This window comes from Rhea pennata, chromosome 7, assembly GCF_028389875.1.
Source record: "Rhea pennata isolate bPtePen1 chromosome 7, bPtePen1.pri, whole genome shotgun sequence".
NCBI lineage: Eukaryota > Metazoa > Chordata > Aves > Rheiformes > Rheidae > Rhea > Rhea pennata.
The window spans coordinates 4919734-4947532 of record NC_084669.1 but is presented as its reverse complement, the minus strand read 5'-3'; the positions used below and the strand labels follow the sequence as shown (position 1 = coordinate 4947532).

The following is a 27799-nucleotide window of genomic DNA, read 5'->3' as shown; positions in this document are numbered from 1 at the left end:
CATGCTCCTATTATAAGCACAGTGAAAATAGTCTTGGCCTTACTAGTCCCAGGGGCTCCTTTCACTGTTCCCCAGCTTGCAACCTCACCATGTCTCCAAGGACAGGAGAAAGGGCCTTGCTACACACCGGGAATGCTGGCAGACTGGGATCTCAGCAAGCAATGTGCCCTAGCAGAGTGCGCTGCCTCCTGCTCCTCCTCCTTCTCGTCCTGCTCTTCCTCGTCCTCCTCCTCCTCGCTGGCAGTGGCCCCCGACTGCCATCCTGGTGCTGTGGCGCACAGGGGCAGCTGGTGCATGCCGGCTCCCTCCTGTCTGCACAGAGGAGGCAATCTAGTCCCTCCTGGACATACTCGTGCAGCTTGGGCCAGTACAGCACGGGAGGAGAAGAGGAAATCAGAACCAGAATCTCCATATAAACCAAATCTTCTAATCGATGATGTCTCCAGTTGTTATATTTAACTAAATCACTTTAAGCTTCCACGGACTCTTTTTTTCCCTAAGTAGCTAAGCAATTAGCTTACCAGTGGCATTAACCAGTGGCATTTCACGACCTGAGAGCAACATTTCTGTTCACTCCCCCAGTTCACTCCCTTTCTCCAAAAGGCTGGGTAAGCCACTTGTGCAGGGATTCAAGGTTCGGTACACTGCTCTGCCACCAGAACCTCACCTGGCTGGCTGAAAGCTGCCTCGGGGGTTCCTGCATTGCCCTGTGAACACCTCTGCTGTGGCAGGGTAGCAGACATGGCTACTATTATACTGTTGGGAATGGGTTTGACACAAGTCAGCATAAAAACAGGATTTCTTCTGTAGGAAATGTTCTCGAAAGAGCAGTAAGTATATTTACAGCGTGGGAATCTTTCATTATGTCTTTCCTCAGAGCAATATGCAATGAAACATGGACCAAACTCTGCACACCTAGCTGTAACCTATTTTCTTGCTCCAAAACAGCTAGGAGCAACACAGGTCATGGGCTCACACACTTGTCAAGTCCCCAGGCTGATTCAAATCAAGACTTAGTGCATGACAATATTATGGTAGTATTAGAATTTGCCTTTTGGTGAATTTGGCCAGTTTCATTGTTGTGAAATTGTGCATAATCTGCGAGAGTTGAGTGAACTCAAAGTTGCTAATGTGACCAAAACAAGAATCAGACTTGTGTTTTTCTAAGGTTGAGAATTGACATTTTTGAGAAAGACTGATGTTTGCATCAAGAAATATCAACAAATACACTACTGTAGTGTGAAACAAAAGTGCACCATTCTGTGAGTTCATGCACTAGCATTTTGTTCTGTTTTCAAAGAAGAAGTAGTACAAAGAAATATTTGTAGAAGAAATACATGTACAGAAGAAATGTTGTGAAACAAAAGTGCACCATTTTGTCGGTTCACACAGTGGCATTTTGTTCTGTTTTCATGAAAGAAGAAATACAAAGAAGTGTTTGTAGAAGAAATACATGTATGGAAGAAACGTGGTTACTGTATAGTGTATAGTTTAGTCCTTCAGAAATATTTTAATAAAATTCTTTACAAAATCAGTAATGAGATTTAGCAGGTGTCATGGATTATATCCTTATTAAGTGATAACAAATGAAGAGCTGGAAGGGAAGTTGAAACAGGTGGATGCCTCAAATGGGTCACAGTTTCCCGTGAGCTCCATTTGTCAGTATTGAGCAGAGAAGTATTTTGAACCTTGGCAGGTGAGGAGACAGGTGAGGAATGGAAATGGCAGTCCTGCTGTTTGTTTGTCTGTTATGCATATATGTTTATTTAATCCCTGCTTACTTTTTAAGGTATTTATCTAAAATGGAAGCCTCTTTATGAACTCTGTAAAAGTACTATGCTGTTAAGTACTGTGCTTGCTCCTCAAGGACAGTGCCTCGCTGCCCTCCAGTGGTAGTAGCCTCCAGGACAGCTCTGCATTTTCTGACTGCTTTTAGCCACTTATACTGTTAAATCCAGATCTTTAGGGGGATGATAACACTATTGCTTTCCATGAAAATTAGATATTTAAATGTATTTGGTAAGCTTTGCTTGGAAACGTTGCCAGTGGGGCAGCTGCCCCATCAGAACTGCAGAACAGCATGAGACTTCACAGAGAAATGGCGCTTTAGCACAACATCTCCTGCATCCCATGTATGAGTGTATGTACATCTGTGCATGTATGCATACATGTAGTTCATACTGTATATATTCTATTCCCCCAATATGAAATACACACTGGAATTCATATGGAATTTGAAATAGTTGGAAAAGGCTTGCCAGGGAGGGGTAGTTTTATCAAGGCAGAGCAGACAAACTCCAGCACTCTGCGAGGAAAGTCTAACACCAAATCTATAGCATAAAACTATTTCAATCCAGAGAAATGCTCTTTATTTCCTGAGTAAATTTTGATAGATCTATCTAAGGGGATGTTCTAGGAAACAGGAACATTGCTATTCCAAGACCACAAAGGTCAGTGCTACTGTCATCTCTGTCATTTCCTTCTACATTGGATTAATATGCTTGCTTAGCTTTGGACTACTTCAGCATCTCCTTTTTAATGGTGCTTTCGATGTCTGTGACAGGAGTTGCAATGTTTGCTGTGGAGCCTGGTCGTTCTTTGTCGTCTATCATTAGGGATTAGCTGTGCAGATCTTCTGCCCTTGCTATAACATTCACAGAGCCTACAGTGAGCTCCAACCTCACTAGGGAAGAGCAGGGTAATGGAGTCTTCAGCCCTCTGTTTGTCTGTTTAGACTAATGGCTTCTCTGGGATGTTTCTTACAAGAGAGACTAAGGCATGCTGGAAAAGCAAATCTTTACCTTACTCTTATTCAAGATTATTTGCATTCAGCCACGTATCTAACATAGGATAGATACATATTGGCTAGGGGCCCATGCTCCCTGTATCTTCCTATCCCTATATCTGGGCTCCTGATAGAGGTGTTCTGAAATGCCATTGTTAGTTTATAAATACGTGAGAGTCCCGCAACACAACAATGTGAATTCCACCCCCTTTCCATGACCATGCTACAGCTGCACAGGATTCCTTAAGCAAGTACTTCTGCTGCTAACCACATTGCTTGGCCTGAGTTACCAGACTTAAGTATCAGCTCTATGGTCTACAGACCAAATTCACATGCTCTGCGCTTCCTAGACAGAAAGTCCAGTGTCAGCCAAAGATGCAATTTGACATTTGTTGATTATAACATGGGTGTGGGATGCACTAAAGTAGCACATAGATATCGGCTTCTGTCTTGCATGTGACTATGTTCAGATCCAAATCTTTAAATCGGAGCTCTTAGATTTGGGCCAAATTGCAAGATAGAAAGAATTTATTTCTCTGTTTTAAGAATACAACCTTCACAATATTTCACTTCCAAAACTTAGTTTTGGACTGATTTTGAAATTTCTTCTTCACTCAAAAGTAAAAATATTTGTATAAAATAGCTTAATACCTGCAGAAAAGAAATCTGACACATACCGTACTATTCAGGCCTAGCATAGAACTATGTGGATAGAACTATCAATAATGATATATCATAAAGCTATTTAGTCACTTCAGAAAATGAAATTGAATTTCAATTATCCATGCATAGAGAATTAGTAGTTTAAATGCTTGGCATGACTGTTTTGCTCAAGGAGGTATTGGGAAGGTACGAAACAGAAATCTAGACAGATATCAAATGTCATAGTGTGCTGAGAAAATATGAAAAGCATTTATGGAAAGAAGGATTGGACATCCATTTTTAAATCAGTAATAGTAGAGGCAATCTCATACCAGGGAGAAAACCATGTGGATAGAAGAATCCTTTGGATTCATGGCTTCCTTAGAGGTGGCTCTTTTCCAGCTGTGTAGACATGGCTCTTCTAGATGGGATTCCCTGTTTTGATGCAAGCCACATAATCTGAAGAAATACCATGAAAATAGATGGCAGGGGATAGTCTCCAACATGGTGTACTGTATATTTCTTCTTCATGGTGATTTTTGTGGTTTCTCCTACTCCTCTACTAATTTGCATTTATACTGGCAACACAATATTTCCTGCCTCTCCTCCCATGATAGCCCAAACCTCTATAATAGAAACCTGTTTCAATTTCTCCCTTTCACCTAAAAACATACTTTGTGCCTCAGTTCTTTTCTATAATATCTCACAAGTCCAAAAGTACATGTCTCACAAGTTCTAACACCCTGATGCTCTACACTCCTTAGCCTCCATGCAATCTTAGTTTATGGGAGATATGACACTTAGGGTTGTCTCAGGTAGCATATATGCTTGTCTTTTGAAGATAAGGGGAAAATCGCAAACTAGTTTGATCAGGAACATGCCAGCTGTGAAACTGGGAGCTGGAGCTGGAGAATGGGGCCAGTGAAGACTTCATCTTGCCTCAGGCTTATGGTGATCGTAAAGTAAAGAAGATGACTGTTTCCTTTGAGCAACCACAGGCTCATAAGGAGCATTTGGATTTTCCCTACAGCACTCCACCAGTGTTCAAAATTTTATTGGGGATAACAGCAAATTACTGCAGATCCCTGCATAAGTCCCCGTGACTTTAGTCTATACGGACCTTCCCAAGGTTCAGAGCACAGTAGATGGTCCTGCCCTTCTGTCCTTATATATATAGATGTCAGGGGAACAATTTTAGCTTAATTTAACACCACTCAGCCCCATCCTGCCCCCATTTCTTTGACTGTTGTAGTTCAGAAGTTTTGCTGCTTATTTATCCCTCAAAGGGGTTTTTCCTTCCATGTCTTTGTCATTATTTCTTATGATATCTCTTATAGCTAGAGGCTGAAAATGAGAAAGAATTAATTGCAGATCAGGAGCTTGTTGGAGGGATCTAGTCCCAACTTAAACATCAGTCAGAAATCTGAAAAAGCTTAGAAACTGCTTTCTACAGTAATAGTCTTTAGCAGACAGAAAGAGTTTGGTTGAGACATTCCTGAAACTTTTAGAATGCCGATCTTCTTTTGATACAATTCTTACAATAATTTCTTCTATTTTAGCACAATGGTAATATGGGAACAGACTTAACTGATGATATGAGAATCCTTAACAAAGAGCCTAATCTGCAAAAGTAAATCACTGCTTCCTGGAATAACCACATCATCATACACGCCTCAAAGGTGTTTAGGGGGTGTTTGGGAAGGCCTTGGTAACCAGTTCGGAACAGTGGTATGATCTGGATCTACTTAACCGGATGTATGGATGTACAATGAGAAATGAAAACACGCAGTAAATCACTTTCTTGGCATTGATCTGGAAGTTCAGCAAGAAAGATCAAATTGCACAGCACACACCAGAACTCATCTAATATAAACTCTGAAACTCCATTTGTTTTGCAGAACCAACAGCCCTGTGGAAAATGGACCTTCAAGTGAGTCTCACATGGATGCTCCTGTTAAGCACTTCTCTTCTATATGAACCAGGTACCGTGTTAAAATCTGATAATTTTTCATGCTTGCCAGGAAATGTTACATATAGAATTATGCAGAGTGGCTTGCTGGGAACCAGTAGCAAAGAATATCTTAAAATATCGCTGATCAGCTTTGTACAAGGAGATGGTTGATTTAATTTGTCTTCTGAACCAAAGATTCAGATCAAATCTACAAATTACGTTTTTAAACTGGAGATGCTGAAGAACAATATTTTCTTTCTTGCTCTTCTAGGAGAGGAAGGCTTTTTTTCCAAATACTCTTAGAAGTAGAGTAGAAGACTTCTAATATTCTAGTTTGGAATTTCATTTCTTCCATACTGTACATTTAAAGATAACAAGAGAGAGGAAAAAAGAAACAAAGAACAGCCTGACAGACCCAGACAGAAACGTACATTACAAAGTCAAGTCTCTGCAGGGACTTTGGATTGCTGCAGAACCATGTTCAAACTTCAGACAAAATAACCCTAAACCTTTCCTATAATCTTGCTTGTTTGAATGACCTACTTTGATCTCTAATAATCATGGTTATTACTAATAAAGGCTTGCCAATCCCCTTATAAAAAGAGATAGATTCATAGAATTTAGATTAAAGGGTTGGCTCTACTGAATTATTTATAAAAATCAGCAAAGGCAACCCAGAAGCAAGGTTAGCATCAATAAGGACTAAACTGCATTTCAAGAAGGTGGTCAAATCCCAACACAGCAACCTTATAATCTTTGTTTTTATTCAATAGGTTCACTTTTGTCTTTGATTTGACTTGATGTAGGTTGGGTTAATTTTGATTGGGAAAATCACTTAGGATCTTGTCTTCCAAAACCCAAGATTTCAGTATCACTAATTTATTCACAATAATAAAAATTTATGGAAGTGAATGCCTGTCAACCAAATGTTGATTAAAATAAAGAAAATATTGGAGATCCCAGATTTATGATGATTTCAACTTCTGAAGTCAACTGCAGGCCAGATCCAGAGCCAACAAAACGATTTTCTCTGATTTTAGTGATTGAATTAGGCACAGCACTTGAACATGGTATTTCTGAAAAAGCAAGGATAACATTTTTTTAAAGCTGCCATTTGAAAACATGCCTTTGACTCCTAGCAGCCTAAATACTATTTTTTTTTCTCCACTGAGTCTTTGTAAGGCCAGATTTTCAAAGGTATTTATTTGACGCAAGTTGCAGACTATCAAAACCACTCCAATCAGATCACAAGTTTGTATCCTGTTTTGGAAGCCTGTTTCATCCTCTGGTATCTGTGAAGTTCTCACAGTGGTTTTAAAAAAGCACATGCCCTGCAGTGCCTGGTTCACATTTCTGTATGCTCATAATGGCACCTGGAGAAGCAGTGGAAATGGAGGTCTGGGGTTCTTCCAGGATGGGAAGTACTATAGCTTTTCTCATTTTTGTGGGAATAGCTAGAGAAAGGTCACTGCATATTCTCAGAGGTTTCACTGTAAATGAGGAAGCAAAATATCCCCTGTGAGGATACAGCAGTTTATCTGTGATTCCCTAAACTTGGCAGAACTAGCAGGAAATACATAGACTGTAAACAGAAGAGCTGCCATGAAGATATAGGCAGAATTAAAATAATGTCAGGGTTTGATTTAATCTCACACTTTGGAATACTTTAAGCAGTGTATAGTGTGCGGGCTGCCACTAAGTGACTTAGCAAACATAGATGATGCTATACAAATAGCACCTTCTCACTGCAGAGCCAGCCAAAGGCTGGGCTCCCCATGCAGACTGAGCAGGCATTTGCAAAGACAGTGGTATAAATTAATATGCTGGGTTGTTGGCCAACATGGGTGTCACGGTCTGGGCAAACTAACAGTCCTTGGCTGCCTATGCCACTGTAGTAATAACACCTGGCAAAGGTAAGTAAGCTTTCTGAGTGCCACAGTATAAATTGTTCAAGCCATATCTTCACTGGAGATGAAGGATGTACGCTGGCATCCTCCAGGGCTCGGTGCTGGGTCCCATCCTGTTCAACTTTTTCATCAATGACCAGGATGAGAGGACAGAGTGCCTCCTCAGCAAGTTTGCTGATGATACCAAGCTGGGAGGAGTGGCTGACACACCTGAGGGCTGTGCTGCCATTCAGAGAGACCTGGACAGGCAGAAAGGAACCTCATGAGGTTCAACAAGGGCAAGTCCTGCACCTAGGGAAAAATAACCCTAGGCACCAGTACAAGCTGGGGGCTGACCTGCTGGAGAGCAGCTCTGCAGAGAAGGACCTGGGAGTGCTGGTGGATGACAGATTGACCATGAGCCAGCAATGTGCCCTTGTGGCCAGGAAGGCCAATGGTATCCTGGGGTGTATTAGGAAGAGTGTTGCTGGCAGGTCGAGGGAGGTGATCCTGCCCCTCTACTCAGGCCTGGGGAGGCCTCATCTCAAGTACCGTGTCCAGTTCTGGGCTCCCCAGTACAAGAGAGACGTGGAGCTACTGGGGAGAGTCCAGCATAGGGCTACAAAGATGGTCAGAGGGCTGGAGCACCTGCCCTACGAGGAATGGCTGTGAGAGCTGGGCCTCTTCAGCCTGGGGAGGAGAAGACTGAGGGGGGATCTTATCAATGTGTACAAGTACCTGAAGGGAGGGTGTCAAGGGGACGGGGACAAACTCTTTTCAGTTGTCCCATGTGACAGGACAAGAGGCAATGGGCAGAAATTGAAGAGCAGGAAGTTCCGCCTGAGCGTGAGGGGGAATTTCTTTCCTGTGAGAGTGACAGAGCCCTGGACCAGGTTGCCCAGAGAGGTGGTGGAGTCTCCTTCTCTGGAGATCTTCAAGGCCCGCCTGGATGCAACCCTGTCTACCATGCTCTAGGTGACCCTGCTTGAGCAGGGAGGTTGGACTAGATGATCTTCAGAGGTCCCTTCCAACCTTACTGATTCTATGATACATGAGGATTTCATAACTCTTTGTTCTTGGTGCTGCCATAAAATGGGTTCCTCTACAATCTTCTTCCACTGAATTATGAAAGAATAAGCCTGTTCCTACAGCTATAGGGAAGAACTGTGGGATGGCTTTGAAAACACATCACACACTGCAAAACAAACAAAAACAACAAAAAAAGTATCAGCCCATACAAGGTATTATATCACAGGAAAACCATAAAGCATACCTAGAATTGTGATATGTTGCATCAGTGCTAACATACTTTCTTATCTACCACAGTAAGTGGTGTGGGGCGGCAGCCAACAGGAGACACAGAAGGTGGAGGCATGTCAGATATAAACTCAGTATGGAAGAAATTTTCAAAATGGATAAAAAGCAAGTTTCAACCCACAGGTAAGAGGGTAAGACATGTGCCTGAGTGTGAACATACCTGGCCCTTTGTCAGAGGTACATGGGAAAGCTCTCGGTGAGCTGGTTATCTCACCAGTGCAGCCAACAATATGCTAACGTGACAGATCAGGTCAAGCAAGCAGTAGAGCCGTGTGAACAAGGCACCACATACGAGCTGAATTAACCATGCTCATCTGGCTTTCTGACTTCCAGTTGCTGAGCTCTGCAGGCAGGGGCAGTCAGAGGCTCCCTGCCCAGTACTGCTGCCTGAGCTGCAGTGTAGAGATGAGCCCCAGGGCCGGCAGCAACATCGGGTGCAGAAATGCTGTATGGCCATCCCTGCACCAATGGGCATGCAGTAGCCTTAGCTGTTAGGAGTTTAGATATCCTGGGAATAAACAAAACAGATCTTCACCTGCCAATTTGTGCTTTGCTTTCAGATCAGCCACAATTGCGACTGGTACATGGAGGGCACAGATGTGCTGGAAGGGTTGAAGTTTACTATAAAGGAGAATGGGGGACAGTCTGTGATGATTCCTTTGATATGGACAATGCCAATGTTGTATGCAGACAACTGGATTGTGGTCAAGCTGTTTCTGTCCTGGGGTGGTCTTTCTTTGGCCCCGGTGAAGGAAACATCCTCCTGGATGAAGTGCAGTGTACAGGAAATGAATATTATCTGTGGGAATGCCAGCACCACCCCTGGCATGAACACAACTGTGAACACAATGAAGATGTCAGTGTCATCTGCTCAGGTACAAAAAAAATATCTGCCCTCTTAAAAATCTCTTCAGATTTTCCTACTGACCATAGATATGAGAAAATCAGCTGAACTATGTGCATGCAGAGGCCCCTAATACTCAGACTGGACTCAGTGCTGAAGGAGAAAAAGGATGTCCCGTATGAAATATCAGGCTTGGTAGTAGTGAGCACTGAGTATGAAAAGCGCGAGGAGAATATAATCGAGGACTACGCTAGTCAACAGCTGGTTAGAGGCTGTTTCTAAGATGAGAAAGTCAATCAGTTAAGAGGAGGCAGAAGCGCATCCAGAAGAGGTGAGAAGAGGTTTGAAGGGAAAATAAAGATTAATACACTGGTGATTAACTATGTGATCTTTGATTTCAATTATGTTTAAGTAGCCTATTTTGAAGCAGTATTAATAATTGCAGAATAAAAGTCAATATTTGCTTTTTTCCACATTCACAGATGCAGCACGCTCCACAACTGCACCATCAGGTAAGTCAGGACTTTTGAGAGATCATTTCATTAGCACCTCTCAGTCTCCCCAAATGCTCAAAGACTAATTTTTAATTCAGAAATAATGTTATTTCTGTTCGGGCAGATGATATTCTGGAAAGGTGCATCTTCCTCATTTTTCCTCATTACTAGTTATACATCCATTGTAACATTATTTCTGTTGTTTCAGTTGCTCATAGAATCTATATTTGATATTCTCATGCTAATAATTAGAGAAAACATAAGATGGTCTTAACAGCCCAGGTACAAGTGACTGACTCCTGTTTTTTCACCACTGCATTCCTGAACTAACAATGGCACCACTAGAAACAAAGTACAGAGACTACTCATATTTTCTGGAATTTTAAAGTGTTAAATTAACGACCAATATTCTTCAATACACAATCATAAAGGAGTGGGCACTAAAATGCTGTTTTCACTTACATATAACCCAGAAATGAAAGATTGGTTTGCTAAATCATTTTTACTCAAGATTGGATTCAGCAACACATCTGACCTGTTGCCTTTCAATTTTAATGAGTTTTTCTCACGTCTCTGCCAGTTTGGACCTCAGCTTCCACGCCAGCAAACATGGAAGAAATATCTACCACATTCTTTGTTACTGAAAGTACTGAAGGTAAATAAAATTGAGAGAGAGAGTGATAAACTGAAGCTCTATCAGTCTCCTCTTTAATACAGTAGCTCAGTTCCTGTTATCTTACACCTTGGTCTACTTAGAATGGAGAGCATAAAATCTCCAGGCCTGTGCTGCTCCCTGATGCTAGATGGTAGGGAACCTATACGCCAAAGCACAGACCTCGCTCCACTTCAGGTGATCATGGTCCCTAGCTCTGCACCAAAATCCACCAATTTCACTTAAGTGTTAGTTATTAATGGGGGAAAAAATTAACCCAGATCAGTACAAGACAGGGTATTACTCTACCTTTCTATAAATGTGTTTGTACCCCCAAGTGACAGTATAGCTACAAACACATCTGTTAAATCATAATTTTGAATGATTATAGAAATTAAGTTCACAATAACTATGCTGTAGAGTTTTAATAAATCTGATTAATCTAATGATGGTTTAGAGTACCCCTCATTAGACATCTGCATGACATCTTAGCCAGCTCCCCTGTAGGCACATGGAAGAGCATCAAAAGTAAAGCAGGTAGACTTGATTTTACAGTATGCTTACTTTCTCACTCAAATTCACCAGGCCTCTTTATCCCTTCTACACTTTTCTGGATGGGAAAGTATTAAACAAGCCACTTTATGTTGATTTGTGGAAATTAGGTTGGGTAGATGGTTAGTGAATATCAAAGCTCATTATACTTTTGCTGCCTGTTCTGCACATTTATTTTTGCATTCATATTATCACAGGCAAATATCTCCAAGGTTTATCTAGCGCCGCCATTAATCATTTACTTCAAGACAGAGATCTTGCACTACCAGAAATTAGGGGCTGGTGCATTAACCCACTTTGCACAAAACCTGACACTTAAATTATTTCAACCGTGTCTCAGTTCTCATGACCATTCTTATAGTTCTCTAATAATTTATTTTCTGTACCTTCCAGCATCTTCAGAAGAGCCCACGAGTTCAATTTCTGCATCAACATTTACCAAAGAGAAAGCTATGACAACTGCCACAGAACTGCTGACTTCTGCATACAAAGGCAAGCAAAACTCCAAACTGTAAATGTCACGGGAGAAAATTTTGAGTAATATGCACAATTTTTTAGAGCAGGCAAGTGCACTGAGCATTCAATAAAAACATTTAATCAACTAACTCCGCATGAAATTAGTTTGGAAAAAAGAGCCAGTGTCCAACACCATCTTCACTTTCATTTAAAAGTGTGGTTGGATGGAAATTAGGCATTTGATTAAATCTACCTGCATATACTATCACCCAGACTGCATGTGTGTATGATGAAATCTATGCAATTGGTTCATCTGATGCTTTCTTAACTGGGTGGTTTCTTCAGCATCAATTCCTTACCCTTGCTTAGTTTCCCTGGTTCTTAAATTAATATAAAAATAGAATGGAAATTAGGTGTGTTTATACCCTGCTTAGAGGGTGACACCAATCCCCCAAGTTCACTTATAATTATAATGGTAAATAATTGCTAACTAGAAGATGCTGTTCTGAGCAAAAAGACGAAAAAAATGGGTATGGGAAATCAATTTCCCTTTCCACAAAGTGTGAAGGATAATTAATTTCACAAATCTCTCAAACATCTTTTCCATTACATGTTGGTGACTGTTTAGTAACATATCTCCTCACCCTCCAACCACCTTTGCAGATTCTTCGTCTGCACCCAGCTCAAGCCTGGGGCAGGAGACGTTCTCTGCTCCAGGGACTTTGACGACCCCCAGGGAAGGTGAGGCATGCTTGTATGGTAAAACTCATTTCCAAAACACAAGAAAAATCTCATGCTTTGTTTCTCCTACCAATGGCCACTCTGCATCTTTTCAAATCACTATTGCACCTCAATTACAAAGGGATGCAGCTGGAAATATCACAGATACACAAGTATCTACTTTCTTTGTTATTAAATATTAAATGAATGTGATAGCCATTTGTCAGTAAAAATTAAGAGCTAGTGCATTGACTCACTTTCCCACAAAGCCCAAATCTACTTACTTTTGTCAAGATTTCAGTTTTTATGTTCACTCCTAATTACTACCTCTCTCTCTCTCCTTCTCTTTTATCTCCTCAACTTTCTCTTGGCCTCAGATACATCTTTTGTGCCCACTGTCATCACAGAAGAAAATGGCACATCCGTTTCTGATAGCCCAACCACAGTTTATGAAAGTAAGAACAGGCATTCTGCAATCTGCTATCTATTAAAAATATTCTGTTAATGTCAGTTTTCCAGCTTGATTAAGTAGGTATGACCACATGAATCTGCAAAATACTCATGGGAGATAACTACAAATTAAACATTATGGGAAAGAACAACCCCTTCTTCAACCCAACATCTTCATTTTTGAAACATCAGACTGTCAGGACATACCAGGAATATATGCATTTAAAGATTGATATGTTTTGGTTTGTAGCCAGAAATACTGTCCATTTATCCCAGGTAACCAAAAATGTCCAGATTGTTGTGATTTTTTTTTTTTTTAATATCCAAGATTCATAAAAAATCCAGCACCATTAAGGAGCACAGCCACCTGGCTGTGGTGATAATGGTGATGTGCACATCTGGACTTACCTCCCTGAATCCCCCTTTCTTGGACCTTTGCCACTCCAGTTATTCAGCAGATTGGTAAAAAATGCATTTTTTTAATCAGTCCAGAGATCTAAAGGAAGTCACTAACTCCTCAAATCACATTTCTAATTGCTACTTCCAGCCATTCATTTTCTTGTTCTTTTGATAGCATCCTCTGATACCACAGATTCCTCCCTTGCTTCCACCTCCATCAGAGAGGAAAGCAGGACACCAGAAATCCTAACTACACCTCAGAAAGGTAAAGGATGACTGCACAATCTTCAGCATATTCAAAAAATGCTGGATTAATATGTTAGGAGGGGAGACCAGTGGACATGTAGAGAAATGCTACAAAATCACCATTTCTTAGTGCAACTAATGCCTACCTGTGAATTTCATTTCTTTCACAGCAACCTGCTGGCTTTCTGGCAATATGGGCAGGCTATCACTAACGCTACTACCATTGCTCCAACCAGGAGCTACAGTTCTTTCTTTTTTTTTTTTTTTTTCTTACCCTCCCCCCTCAAGAACCATGATCCAGGAAAAAGCCACTCAGTCTACAGTGCTCACTATTTTTTGCATTATCTATATATATATATTCTTAACAATATATAAGTCTGCAGGCTTGGACTATCTAATCAAGCCAATTCAGAATGAGTGCCAAAGTCCTTGCTCAAATCTCCACTCCCTCTTGAGGGTTTCTCAGCTCAGATTTGCCTTTTCTCAGCCTGTGACCCAGCGAGCTGCAGGGGAGATAGCGGGCTCTCCCTTGTGCCTCCCATCCTCAGCACAGCTCCAACCCATTAACGGTGCTGCTCTGCAGGGCCAGAACACCCTGGCAAAGGCAAACCTGCAGAGAACTGTGGATAAAACAGATACTGTTTTTCAGTGTCCATTCCCCACAGTCCTCTCCCTTTCTTTCCGAACAAATACTGCACCTCTGGGAGAAAAACCTTCAGTTAGATTAACTGTTGATGGCTGTAGCAAACTTTTTCCTCTTGAGAACCAGAATATCCCTTCCTATTTCATTTTTTGGACCTCTTATTAAAATGGTAAAACATGCTATGCTGCAGTTCTGGGAGTCAATAAATGTTACTGCCAAGTTACAACACTCATTTCTATTTTTGCTTTTCACACTCTTTGCTTTTTTCACTCTTATGGAGAGAAGCCTGAAAATTGTCTGACACTTGTAAGGCAAAGCAAGGAATTTCTTCCCTGTGAGAGTGACAGAGTACTGGCATAGGTTGCCCAGAGAGGTTGTGGAGTCTCCTTCTCTGGAGATCTTCAAGGCCTGCCTGGATGCAACCCTGTCTACCATGCTCTAGGTGAGCCTGCTTGAGGGGTTGGGCTAGATGATCTCCAGAGTTCGCTTCCAACCTTACCAATTCTGTGATTAATACGGAGATTCATTTCTGAGCCACGTCCATGGATATGGATGGCTGCTAATACACTGGGTCACTTTTCCACAAAGCCTGAAAACAGTTAAATTCATCAGGACCTGAGCTCAGTTATTTGCTTGCTCACTTTCTCTCCCTCTCATTTCCTTAATTCTTCCATCTTCTCACAGCCTCTGGAAACACTGCAGTATCACCCGTTTCCACCACCTTGCTTGCAGAACACAGTAGTACATCAGTTCCTGAAATCCCTTCTACAGCTGCTCAAAGTAAGAACAGTCATGACAAAATACTATGATAGAAATATGGTGAAAGTAAAGAAGGGTAAAAAACACCACTTCAGTCCAATACTTTCAAGCAGCTAACATGCTTAAAAATCCAAGCTTTAAATACTTATTTATCATGGTATTCCGTACTATTAAGTGGTGATGGAGACTGAGATAAATTGACAAGTGATTCCACATTTGTTCTCTGAAACGAAACTTGTTGCATTTTCTCAGTGTTCCACCACAGTGACAAATCTAATCGTTTTAACCAACTCTTTAATTCTGGTTCTTATTCACATTTGGTCACTTATTGTTCATTGCACCTGTTGCTTTCTTCTTCACATCTGTTGCAGATTATTTTACCACCGAAATGGATTACTTCATCACATCTGCCCTTGCCACAGAGGGTAGTGAGCCAGTAACGACTCCAGAATTACTCCCTGTGCTGAGCGAAGGTAGGGAACAGTCAGATACACATTGTATGCCTTGAATTGCTTAGGAGCAAAAACGTCTCTCCCCTGCATCACCACCAACCTGCTTGTCCCACTCCTCCCGCGAGGGGTGAAGGAGTGAGCAGAAAGAGTTGTCCACTCTTTCTTGCAAGACAAGCAACAACAGCTGAATAGGCAGGCACAGGCTCCAGGGAGTGGAGGAGCTGATTGCTGCTCTCTTCAGAGTCCTCTTCAGAATAGTAAAAGGCAATTCCTGCATAAACTAATTTCAGCTCCTTAAACTGCTCCTCAGCGCTGATGATTTTAATTCTTCTTTAATTCGTTTTTCCCATTATAATTCTTGATTCATTCATCCAAGCTCTCTCCATTCTCTCTGTCGTCTTAAGTATGCCATCACTGACTGAGCACCTGAGGTCTCATTTGTGCCAAGGAGAAAAATTAGCTTCCATGTATCCTTCTGTGAGAGTAAGACTGAGACTGGACTGGCTCACAATAGCACCAACATTACTGACATCCAGTTTTTCCACGGTCCTTCTGTGCCAGCTACAAGGATGATTTTGCATTTGTGAATTGGTTCTCTCCTTCCTAAGAGCAATGCATTGCAGCTGTCTTAACTGAATTTCTACTTGCTGACTTTTGACATTTATTCAGTTTATGAAAGCAAATTTGAATTCTCATCCTGTCCTCCAGAGAGCGTGCAAATCTTATGTTTCCTTCTGTCACTCTATCTGTACTGTTCCAAAGTTTCAGTGGTAAAGGCTGAGGAGCTCGTTATGGCATGGTAACCGTGGCTGGCTATTTAACACGCATACCATCTGTTAATTCAAGATGCTGCATAATATGATGAACAATTACCAAGGCAACTGGAAATTTCTTTTCTAAAATTGCTTTTCTTCTATAGCCTTATCTATGCTGCTGTGAGTTCAGAGCTGTGATTCAATACCAGTGGCAGCAGCATTAGAAAATGTACTACAAATGTACTTAATTTACTTACTGCTCCACCCATTAACCTTATTTTGAACAATATATTCACATTCAAGGTCTAGGACCTAGCCACTCTAATTTCTGCTAGTGTTAATTGCCCTAGAAACTAACTGATAAATCTTCAGCACTGTGAAAAAAAACTTAAGTCACTGTTTTTCTACCTTTTTACTGCCTTATTTTTTAATGAAAACTTTCCTACCTTAAAGGAAAAAAAGAATATTTTTACAGAGCTTTGACCAGATTTTGCTGCCTGCCTTGCTCATTCAGACTGGGAACAATTCCAAACAAATTAAAAGGAGTTCACGCTTTTTAGCACATACTAGGGAAAATGAGAAATGAATCTGGTCTCTCAAGATTATTTTTATTTTCTTGGCTTTCAGAAATTAAACGTGAATTTCTTCTTAAATATGTAACCAGTTTCATAGGCAAGCTTAAGGAACCTAATACATAGTACGTATGTGGCTTCCTAAAGATAGCCTTATTAATAGGCAATTACATGTTTATAACTATTAATAAGTGCTTTTTCTACATCTGCTCATCAAAATATTTATGCAAATGCTTAGTTTTATCTTATCTATGCATACTATGTGTGATAGAGATGTTGTTCAATGGTTAAAGAAAAGAAAGGCTTTTCTATACCTGTCACAAAATATTTCATTACTTTGACTTGCACAAACTGAAGGAAAACCACTCTAGGTTAAGGGCTCAGGAAAAACAAGTGCTTTATAATTTCTTCAATTATATTTTTCATTTAACTAAGACACATAGCCCCAAATCTGAAAAGGCAGAAAATATCTACTGTTTTCTTTTATTCATTTGTTGAACATGTTGCCTTTCAGCTGCCTGTAAACACAACTGGCAGAATACATTAAAGATTCTTGGGGGCTGTTATTATTCAGTCCTTTATTTCTGAAAAAAAATGTCTAAAACATTTTCAAATTTATGTTCATATTTCAGATTGCTGAAATACTTTTAGTAAGTATAACAGGGACGATGTCTCCCTCTGAATATAGCCATTTTTAATACCAGTTGAATCACAACAAACTCATTCCTGTGTTAGTTTAATCTAGGTGGATCTAGATCCACCTACAGAATTTTTGATCTGCCTTTTTTTTTTTTTCCACTATTCCCACTTGAATTTAGATAGCTAAAGCCCTGTTACTAAATTCCTTTCTATTTAACGCCTTTCACCGTCTCTGGTGACTACTCAACACCTGGATCAACAGGTTAATTAGTTATCTTTTGTCAGTGTTATTTTTTTCTCTCTGAAATCATATTTGGTAGGCTTGTAGTAGTTTAGACCTTGATCTTGGGAAATGAGCCAAGCACACTGCTGCTGCAATTCTTTACAGTCAACTTTTGCACAACAAAATGGTAAGCATTGTACTCAGATGGAAAGAGCTTTGATCATGATCAGTCTGCCACTAATGCAGATGCAAATCTATGAATTACTGTTTGAATTGTAATTTCATATTGTCCTGTGCCCCATGTCCACACGCCCTATTTCACATGCCCTATAAAATATGAGCTACGACTAATAGTAAATCAAATTTCCTTTCCTTGTATTTAGTAGGAAATCATTTTTACTAACATTCTTTAAGATTCTTCCAAATGAATTACCAGCTTTCCAGCAATTCTGTGTTCTGACTGGGAACATACATCTCATGTGCAGCTAGAGAGCCTAGAAAGAGCACTAGGGGCTTGGGGAAAATAGGTGGCATTAGGAGGAAGACAGAGGAAAGGGGGAAAACAGAAAATTAAGAATTTATTGCAAATTCCCATCAAAATAAATGACTGACAATTTGTGCTACTTAACATATGGCAAAAAAAAAAAGAGTCAGGATTAAAAAAAAAAATTTTCCAGTGGTGTTCAACACATGACCTGAGGACATGTGCTTCTCTTGGTAAGGATGCCTCACAGCCACAATAACTGGAGATTGCACCTGTAGGGTGAATGCCACCACGAGTGGTCACAGGGCTTGGGTGTTGACGTTTGAAAAAGGCTTTGAAACCTGTTCCCTTTTGGTCAAGATGCTGCTGTCCCTCCACAGATTGCACTCAGTCACCACCACTTTCATTTACTTAACTCAGTAATTGAAGAACCCTACGCACCTTTCCTAGTACTGCAACCAGCAATATTTGCTTTTCTGTTTCTTATCTTTTCACAGAGACAGTAACTCCCTCGGTCACAGCACAGCCTGATCAAGCCGGTGAGTCCTCCCTAGCTGGGTCTGGCCAAGTTAGGCTGCTGACATATTTTACATACCAACTTAAATTATTACCTTCCTATCATTGCTGAACAGGTAGAAATTTCAGTGGAAATGTATGCACGTAAGATGAGTTTCTTACATACCTGTTGCTCATCTCAGAATTTTCCTGTTTCAGAACAATATCGCTAGGATGGGGTATGACAGTAAGCTGCAGAGAGGTTAGAGACTGAAAAAGAAAACTTTGTCCTCCCAGTACACCTTATCCTGGGAGGTGTACGTGGCACCATGGGAGAGTGAGAACAGCATAGCTCAGACAAGTAGAGCTTCCTAGGGACTGCTGGTGAACAGGCAGAGAAAGACTCTCTCCCGTCAGAGAAAATTCATGCTTCAAACACTATCCTCACAATGTTGTGACACCAGCTTTTACTACGTGAGGACGCTGCTGTCCTGCCACAGGCCGCGTGGTGGCCTGTGCGCAGACGAACGCGCTCGGGCATACGAGTGCCACCCCCGCTCAAGGGAGCCAGAAGACCACCAGCTGGTCTCCACGAATGCCAAAAGAGGGGCTCCTGCAAAACGCACTAGCTGAAGAGCAGCTCCATCAAGCGCTCACTTCAGCGGGGCGCTCGTTACGCCTTCCTGTTCCGTTGGCCTTGCCCTTGGCCTGGCAGGCCAGGCTTAGCTTCCTCAAAAACGCCCAGATCACTGAAGCCTGCTTCTCCTTTCTCTTGCCACAGCGTCCACAGAGCACGCGACGACGGAAGTACCAGGTATTTGAGCTCACGCTACGGTTCCTGAGTGGCGCGTGGCGGCGTAGCCTGCTCTGAGCAGAGGTGCTGAGAAGCTCTTGCAAGCCAAAGCCCCTTGAAACCAGCGCCGGTTTGGGGAAGGCAGTGAGGCTTTCTCCCGCAAGGCAGGCGCATGCTCTTCCTCACTGCAGTGCCCTGCCGGCCCGGGCACCCGCAAAACTCTGCGGCCCGGGCACGTGCTGCTGTCAGGACTTCTGAAGCAGCTTTCGTGAAGGGCAGCTCCAAGTGCTCCACTCACAAAATGCAACGCTAAAGGGAATCCCCCTTCTAAACCAAGCTCTCAAGCCAGAGGTGCAGGGCAGAGGGCCTCTGTTACGCTCGCGCTCGTGCCTTTAGCCTGAAGCGTGGCTTTTCCCTTCTCTTGGGACAGTGTCTACGGAGCAGGCGACAACGGCAATTCCAGGTAGGTGAGGAGCGCCCCCGGGACGGCCCTTTCCCAGGCCACCGCGCGACCCCGCCTCTCCCTCTGCTTCCCCCAGACATGGCCCTGCGGCTGGTGGACGGCGGCGGCCCCTGCGAGGGGCGCCTCGAGCTCTTCCACAACGGCAGCTGGGGCACCGTCTGCGACGACGCCTGGGACCTGAGGGACGCCAGCGTGGCGTGCCGGCAGCTGGGCTGCGGGGACGTCGTCTCGGCCCACCGCAACGCCTTCTTTGGCGAAGGCGCCGGCCCCGTGCTCCTGGACGAGGTGGCGTGCACGGGGGACGAGGCGTCGCTGGCCCAGTGCTCTCACCGCGGGCTGGGCGTCCACGACTGCCGCCACAAGGAGGACGCCGGCGTCGTCTGCGCAGGTGCTCACCTCCGCCCGGCCCACCCCGCCGCGGCCGCGGGCCCGCTGCGGCAGCCCAGAGCGCCGGCCAGCACAGCCGGGCGCCGGCCCCGCCGCCCAGGGCCGCGGGGCGCACGGAGCCACGAGCGCCGCTCCCGGCGGTCCCACCGCGCACCGGGCTCCGCTCCGCCCCGCCCCGCCGGCGGCTGCCACGGGCGCGGGGCTGCCGCAAGCCTCCGAGGGCTCGTCCCAGGCCCGCAGCTTTAGGGACCGCGGGGCTCCTCCTCGCGCCCTCGCTTCTCCCCTCCCTTTGCTCGGCACCACGCGGTGCTCCCCGCTCGCGGTCACGGAGAAACCTCGTTCTGCCCTAACGCGCTACGAGCCGCCGAGCTACCGCGCGTACACGGCAAGCCTCCGGAGAAACGCTTCGGGAGCAGAAGTCACGGTCAGCCTGGCAGCGCGTCTTCCCGGTCCGCCCCGTCCCTCTCCAGCCGCTGCTCCTCGCGCACCGCAAACCGTTTCTGCGCGCGCGCGCCCGCCAGCCGCTGTGCGGCACAAGCCACGCTCGCCTCTGCAGCTTCCTAGTCGACAGAGCCAAAGCTTCTGCGCCTGCCTAACCCACCAGCACGCTCCACCAGCACGCCACTGCTTTCACTGAAAAGCAGCTCGGCTTCCTTCCCCTGCCAGGCTCCCGCTCCCCCGGCACCTTTGGCAGCACGGCAGCGTCTTCCCCGCAAACAGCAGCTCAGCTCGCGCTCAGCCTGCCGCAGGAGCCCGGCCTGAGACGACTGCAGCGCCCGCGGCGTTTGCTGCTTCGCCCCTGCCGTGGCCAGGCGTACTCCTCCGGCACGCTGCCGCTCTAAATGCCGCCGTCGCTCAGCAGAAACACAGCCCGCAGGCTCCGCCAAGGCTTCGCCAGACGTCCCCGGAGCGGCGCTAGGCGGAGAGCCCTGCCTGTCCTCCTGCTTCTCCCGCTTCCTACCCGAGAACCACGACCCCGTTCGCATGACCTTTTTGACCGCCTTTCTTTTCTCTCCTCACAGTCCCCGTGGAGACAACCACACCTGAAGCAACAGGTATCTCCTGCTTCGCTGCGCGGGTATTTGCCTGGCGGTTGGCCAACTCTGTGTCCTCCCCATGAGGACTGGGGAGCCGCTCTGCCCTGAGCGGTGCTGAGCTGAGTTGGGCGCTCTCGCGGAGCTGGAGGGCCCCCTCCCACACCCGCAGCCCCCAGGCACACCAGGGGCACCCGGCTCCTGGCGCCGGCTGCACGGGGCTCGTTTGGGGACGCTGCTGTCCTGCCACAGGCCGCGTGGTGGCCTGTGCGCAGACGAACGCGCTCGGGCATACGAGTGCCACCCCCGCTCAAGGGAGCCAGAAGACCACCAGCTGGTCTCCACGAATGCCAAAAGAGGGGCTCCTGCAAAACGCACTAGCTGAAGAGCAGCTCCATCAAGCGCTCACTTCAGCGGGGCGCTCGTTACGCCTTCCTGTTCCGTTGGCCTTGCCCTTGGCCTGGCAGGCCAGGCTTAGCTTCCTCAAAAACGCCCAGATCACTGAAGCCTGCTTCTCCTTTCTCTTGCCACAGCGTCCACAGAGCACGCGACGACGGAAGTACCAGGTATTTGAGCTCACGCTACGGTTCCTGAGTGGCGCGTGGCGGCGTAGCCTGCTCTGAGCAGAGGTGCTGAGAAGCTCTTGCAAGCCAAAGCCCCTTGAAACCAGCGCCGGTTTGGGGAAGGCAGTGAGGCTTTCTCCCGCAAGGCAGGCGCATGCTCTTCCTCACTGCAGTGCCCTGCCGGCCCGGGCACCCGCAAAACTCTGCGGCCCGGGCACGTGCTGCTGTCAGGACTTCTGAAGCAGCTTTCGTGAAGGGCAGCTCCAAGTGCTCCACTCACAAAATGCAACGCTAAAGGGAATCCCCCTTCTAAACCAAGCTCTCAAGCCAGAGGTGCAGGGCAGAGGGCCTCTGTTACGCTCGCGCTCGTGCCTTTAGCCTGAAGCGTGGCTTTTCCCTTCTCTTGGGACAGTGTCTACGGAGCAGGCGACAACGGCAATTCCAGGTAGGTGAGGAGCGCCCCCGGGACGGCCCTTTCCCAGGCCACCGCGCGACCCCGCCTCTCCCTCTGCTTCCCCCAGACATGGCCCTGCGGCTGGTGGACGGCGGCGGCCCCTGCGAGGGGCGCCTCGAGCTCTTCCACAACGGCAGCTGGGGCACCGTCTGCGACGACGCCTGGGACCTGAGGGACGCCAGCGTGGCGTGCCGGCAGCTGGGCTGCGGGGACGTCGTCTCGGCCCACCGCAACGCCTTCTTTGGCGAAGGCGCCGGCCCCGTGCTCCTGGACGAGGTGGCGTGCACGGGGGACGAGGCGTCGCTGGCCCAGTGCTCTCACCGCGGGCTGGGCGTCCACGACTGCCGCCACAAGGAGGACGCCGGCGTCGTCTGCGCAGGTGCTCACCTCCGCCCGGCCCACCCCGCCGCGGCCGCGGGCCCGCTGCGGCAGCCCAGAGCGCCGGCCAGCACAGCCGGGCGCCGGCCCCGCCGCCCAGGGCCGCGGGGCGCACGGAGCCACGAGCGCCGCTCCCGGCGGTCCCACCGCGCACCGGGCTCCGCTCCGCCCCGCCCCGCCGGCGGCTGCCACGGGCGCGGGGCTGCCGCAAGCCTCCGAGGGCTCGTCCCAGGCCCGCAGCTTTAGGGACCGCGGGGCTCCTCCTCGCGCCCTCGCTTCTCCCCTCCCTTTGCTCGGCACCACGCGGTGCTCCCCGCTCGCGGTCACGGAGAAACCTCGTTCTGCCCTAACGCGCTACGAGCCGCCGAGCTACCGCGCGTACACGGCAAGCCTCCGGAGAAACGCTTCGGGAGCAGAAGTCACGGTCAGCCTGGCAGCGCGTCTTCCCGGTCCGCCCCGTCCCTCTCCAGCCGCTGCTCCTCGCGCACCACAAACCGTTTCTGCGCGCGCGCGCCCGCCAGCCGCTGTGCGGCACAAGCCACGCTCGCCTCTGCAGCTTCCTAGTCGACAGAGCCAAAGCTTCTGCGCCTGCCTAACCCACCAGCACGCTCCACCAGCACGCCACTGCTTTCACTGAAAAGCAGCTCGGCTTCCTTCCCCTGCCAGGCTCCCGCTCCCCCGGCACCTTTGGCAGCACGGCAGCGTCTTCCCCGCAAACAGCAGCTCAGCTCGCGCTCAGCCTGCCGCAGGAGCCCGGCCTGAGACGACTGCAGCGCCCGCGGCGTTTGCTGCTTCGCCCCTGCCGTGGCCAGGCGTACTCCTCCGGCACGCTGCCGCTCTAAATGCCGCCGTCGCTCAGCAGAAACACAGCCCGCAGGCTCCGCCAAGGCTTCGCCAGATGTCCCCGGAGCGGCGCTAGGCGGAGAGCCCTGCCTGTCCTCCTGCTTCTCCCGCTTCCTACCCGAGAACCACGACCCCGTTCGCATGACCTTTTTGACCGCCTTTCTTTTCTCTCCTCACAGTCCCCGTGGAGACAACCACACCTGAAGCAACAGGTATCTCCTGCTTCGCTGCGCGGGTATTTGCCTGGCGGTTGGCCAACTCTGTGTCCTCCCCATGAGGACTGGGGAGCCGCTCTGCCCTGAGCGGTGCTGAGCTGAGTTGGGCGCTCTCGCGGAGCTGGAGGGCCCCCTCCCACACCCGCAGCCCCCAGGCACACCAGGGGCACCCGGCTCCTGGCGCCGGCTGCACGGGGCTCGTTTGGGGACGCTGCTGTCCTGCCACAGGCCGCGTGGTGGCCTGTGCGCAGACGAACGCGCTCGGGCATACGAGTGCCACCCCCGCTCAAGGGAGCCAGAAGACCACCAGCTGGTCTCCACGAATGCCAAAAGAGGGGCTCCTGCAAAACGCACTAGCTGAAGAGCAGCTCCATCAAGCGCTCACTTCAGCGGGGCGCTCGTTACGCCTTCCTGTTCCGTTGGCCTTGCCCTTGGCCTGGCAGGCCAGGCTTAGCTTCCTCAAAAACGCCCAGATCACTGAAGCCTGCTTCTCCTTTCTCTTGCCACAGCGTCCACAGAGCACGCGACGACGGAAGTACCAGGTATTTGAGCTCACGCTACGGTTCCTGAGTGGCGCGTGGCGGCGTAGCCTGCTCTGAGCAGAGGTGCTGAGAAGCTCTTGCAAGCCAAAGCCCCTTGAAACCAGCGCCGGTTTGGGGAAGGCAGTGAGGCTTTCTCCCGCAAGGCAGGCGCATGCTCTTCCTCACTGCAGTGCCCTGCCGGCCCGGGCACCCGCAAAACTCTGCGGCCCGGGCACGTGCTGCTGTCAGGACTTCTGAAGCAGCTTTCGTGAAGGGCAGCTCCAAGTGCTCCACTCACAAAATGCAACGCTAAAGGGAATCCCCCTTCTAAACCAAGCTCTCAAGCCAGAGGTGCAGGGCAGAGGGCCTCTGTTACGCTCGCGCTCGTGCCTTTAGCCTGAAGCGTGGCTTTTCCCTTCTCTTGGGACAGTGTCTACGGAGCAGGCGACAACGGCAATTCCAGGTAGGTGAGGAGCGCCCCCGGGACGGCCCTTTCCCAGGCCACCGCGCGACCCCGCCTCTCCCTCTGCTTCCCCCAGACATGGCCCTGCGGCTGGTGGACGGCGGCGGCCCCTGCGAGGGGCGCCTCGAGCTCTTCCACAATGGCAGCTGGGGCACCGTCTGCGACGACGCCTGGGACCTGAGGGACGCCAGCGTGGCGTGCCGGCAGCTGGGCTGCGGGGACGTCGTCTCGGCCCACCGCAACGCCTTCTTTGGCGAAGGCGCCGGCCCCGTGCTCCTGGACGAGGTGGCGTGCACGGGGGACGAGGCGTCGCTGGCCCAGTGCTCTCACCGCGGGCTGGGCGTCCACGACTGCCGCCACAAGGAGGACGCCGGCGTCGTCTGCGCAGGTGCTCACCTCCGCCCGGCCCACCCCGCCGCGGCCGCGGGCCCGCTGCGGCAGCCCAGAGCGCCGGCCAGCACAGCCGGGCGCCGGCCCCGCCGCCCAGGGCCGCGGGGCGCACGGAGCCACGAGCGCCGCTCCCGGCGGTCCCACCGCGCACCGGGCTCCGCTCCGCCCCGCCCCGCCCCGCCGGCGGCTGCCACGGGCGCGGGGCTGCCGCAAGCCTCCGAGGGCTCGTCCCAGGCCCGCAGCTTTAGGGACCGCGGGGCTCCTCCTCGCGCCCTCGCTTCTCCCCTCCCTTTGCTCGGCACCACGCGGTGCTCCCCGCTCGCGGTCACGGAGAAACCTCGTTCTGCCCTAACGCGCTACGAGCCGCCGAGCTACCGCGCCTACACGGCAAGCCTCCGGAGAAACGCTTCGGGAGCAGAAGTCACGGTCAGCCTGGCAGCGCGTCTTCCCGGTCCGCCCCGTCCCTCTCCAGCCGCTGCTCCTCGCGCACCGCAAACCGTTTCTGCGCGCGCGCGCCCGCCAGCCGCTGTGCGGCACAAGCCACGCTCGCCTCTGCAGCTTCCTAGTCGACAGAGCCAAAGCTTCTGCGCCTGCCTAACCCACCAGCACGCTCCACCAGCACGCCACTGCTTTCACTGAAAAGCAGCTCGGCTTCCTTCCCCTGCCAGGCTCCCGCTCCCCCGGCACCTTTGGCAGCACGGCAGCGTCTTCCCCGCAAACAGCAGCTCAGCTCGCGCTCAGCCTGCCGCAGGAGCCCGGCCTGAGACGACTGCAGCGCCCGCGGCGTTTGCTGCTTCGCCCCTGCCGTGGCCAGGCGTACTCCTCCGGCACGCTGCCGCTCTAAATGCCGCCGTCGCTCAGCAGAAACACAGCCCGCAGGCTCCGCCAAGGCTTCGCCAGATGTCCCCGGAGCGGCGCTAGGCGGAGAGCCCTGCCTGTCCTCCTGCTTCTCCCGCTTCCTACCCGAGAACCACGACCCCGTTCGCATGACCTTTTTGACCGCCTTTCTTTTCTCTCCTCACAGTCCCCGTGGAGACAACCACACCTGAAGCAACAGGTATCTCCTGCTTCGCTGCGCGGGTATTTGCCTGGCGGTTGGCCAACTCTGTGTCCTCCCCATGAGGACTGGGGAGCCGCTCTGCCCTGAGCGGTGCTGAGCTGAGTTGGGCGCTCTCGCGGAGCTGGAGGGCCCCCTCCCACACCCGCAGCCCCCAGGCACACCAGGGGCACCCGGCTCCTGGCGCCGGCTGCACGGGGCTCGTTTGGGGACGCTGCTGTCCTGCCACAGGCCGCGTGGTGGCCTGTGCGCAGACGAACGCGCTCGGGCATACGAGTGCCACCCCCGCTCAAGGGAGCCAGAAGACCACCAGCTGGTCTCCACGAATGCCAAAAGAGGGGCTCCTGCAAAACGCACTAGCTGAAGAGCAGCTCCATCAAGCGCTCACTTCAGCGGGGCGCTCGTTACGCCTTCCTGTTCCATTGGCCTTGCCCTTGGCCTGGCAGGCCAGGCTTAGCTTCCTCAAAAACGCCCAGATCACTGAAGCCTGCTTCTCCTTTCTCTTGCCACAGCGTCCACAGAGCACGCGACGACGGAAGTACCAGGTATTTGAGCTCACGCTACGGTTCCTGAGTGGCGCGTGGCGGCGTAGCCTGCTCTGAGCAGAGGTGCTGAGAAGCTCTTGCAAGCCAAAGCCCCTTGAAACCAGCGCCGGTTTGGGGAAGGCAGTGAGGCTTTCTCCCGCAAGGCAGGCGCATGCTCTTCCTCACTGCAGTGCCCTGCCGGCCCGGGCACCCGCAAAACTCTGCGGCCCGGGCACGTGCTGCTGTCAGGACTTCTGAAGCAGCTTTCGTGAAGGGCAGCTCCAAGTGCTCCACTCACAAAATGCAACGCTAAAGGGAATCCCCCTTCTAAACCAAGCTCTCAAGCCAGAGGTGCAGGGCAGAGGGCCTCTGTTACGCTCGCGCTCGTGCCTTTAGCCTGAAGCGTGGCTTTTCCCTTCTCTTGGGACAGTGTCTACGGAGCAGGCGACAACGGCAATTCCAGGTAGGTGAGGAGCGCCCCCGGGACGGCCCTTTCCCAGGCCACCGCGCGACCCCGCCTCTCCCTCTGCTTCCCCCAGACATGGCCCTGCGGCTGGTGGACGGCGGCGGCCCCTGCGAGGGGCGCCTCGAGCTCTTCCACAACGGCAGCTGGGGCACCGTCTGCGACGACGCCTGGGACCTGAGGGACGCCAGCGTGGCGTGCCGGCAGCTGGGCTGCGGGGACGTCGTCTCGGCCCACCGCAACGCCTTCTTTGGCGAAGGCGCCGGCCCCGTGCTCCTGGACGAGGTGGCGTGCACGGGGGACGAGGCGTCGCTGGCCCAGTGCTCTCACCGCGGGCTGGGCGTCCACGACTGCCGCCACAAGGAGGACGCCGGCGTCGTCTGCGCAGGTGCTCACCTCCGCCCGGCCCACCCCGCCGCGGCCGCGGGCCCGCTGCGGCAGCCCAGAGCGCCGGCCAGCACAGCCGGGCGCCGGCCCCGCCGCCCAGGGCCGCGGGGCGCACGGAGCCACGAGCGCCGCTCCCGGCGGTCCCACCGCGCACCGGGCTCCGCTCCGCCCCGCCCCGCCCCGCCGGCGGCTGCCACGGGCGCGGGGCTGCCGCAAGCCTCCGAGGGCTCGTCCCAGGCCCGCAGCTTTAGGGACCGCGGGGCTCCTCCTCGCGCCCTCGCTTCTCCCCTCCCTTTGCTCGGCACCACGCGGTGCTCCCCGCTCGCGGTCACGGAGAAACCTCGTTCTGCCCTAACGCGCTACGAGCCGCCGAGCTACCGCGCCTACACGGCAAGCCTCCGGAGAAACGCTTCGGGAGCAGAAGTCACGGTCAGCCTGGCAGCGCGTC

At 49.7% G+C, this 27799-nt stretch overlaps 1 protein-coding gene across 1 annotated transcript in view; it reads left to right on the top strand.

The window, feature by feature from the left end:
- The window catches only part of DMBT1 (deleted in malignant brain tumors 1), a 111823-nt gene that overhangs the window by 44809 nt on the left and 39215 nt on the right, over window positions 1-27799 (top strand). Inside the window, 6 exon segments of the mRNA XM_062580378.1 lie at window positions 9142-9467; window positions 14775-14826; window positions 19749-20072; window positions 22178-22579; window positions 24607-25008; window positions 27041-27364. Coding sequence (XP_062436362.1) covers window positions 9142-9467; window positions 14775-14826; window positions 19749-20072; window positions 22178-22579; window positions 24607-25008; window positions 27041-27364 — 1830 coding nt within the window.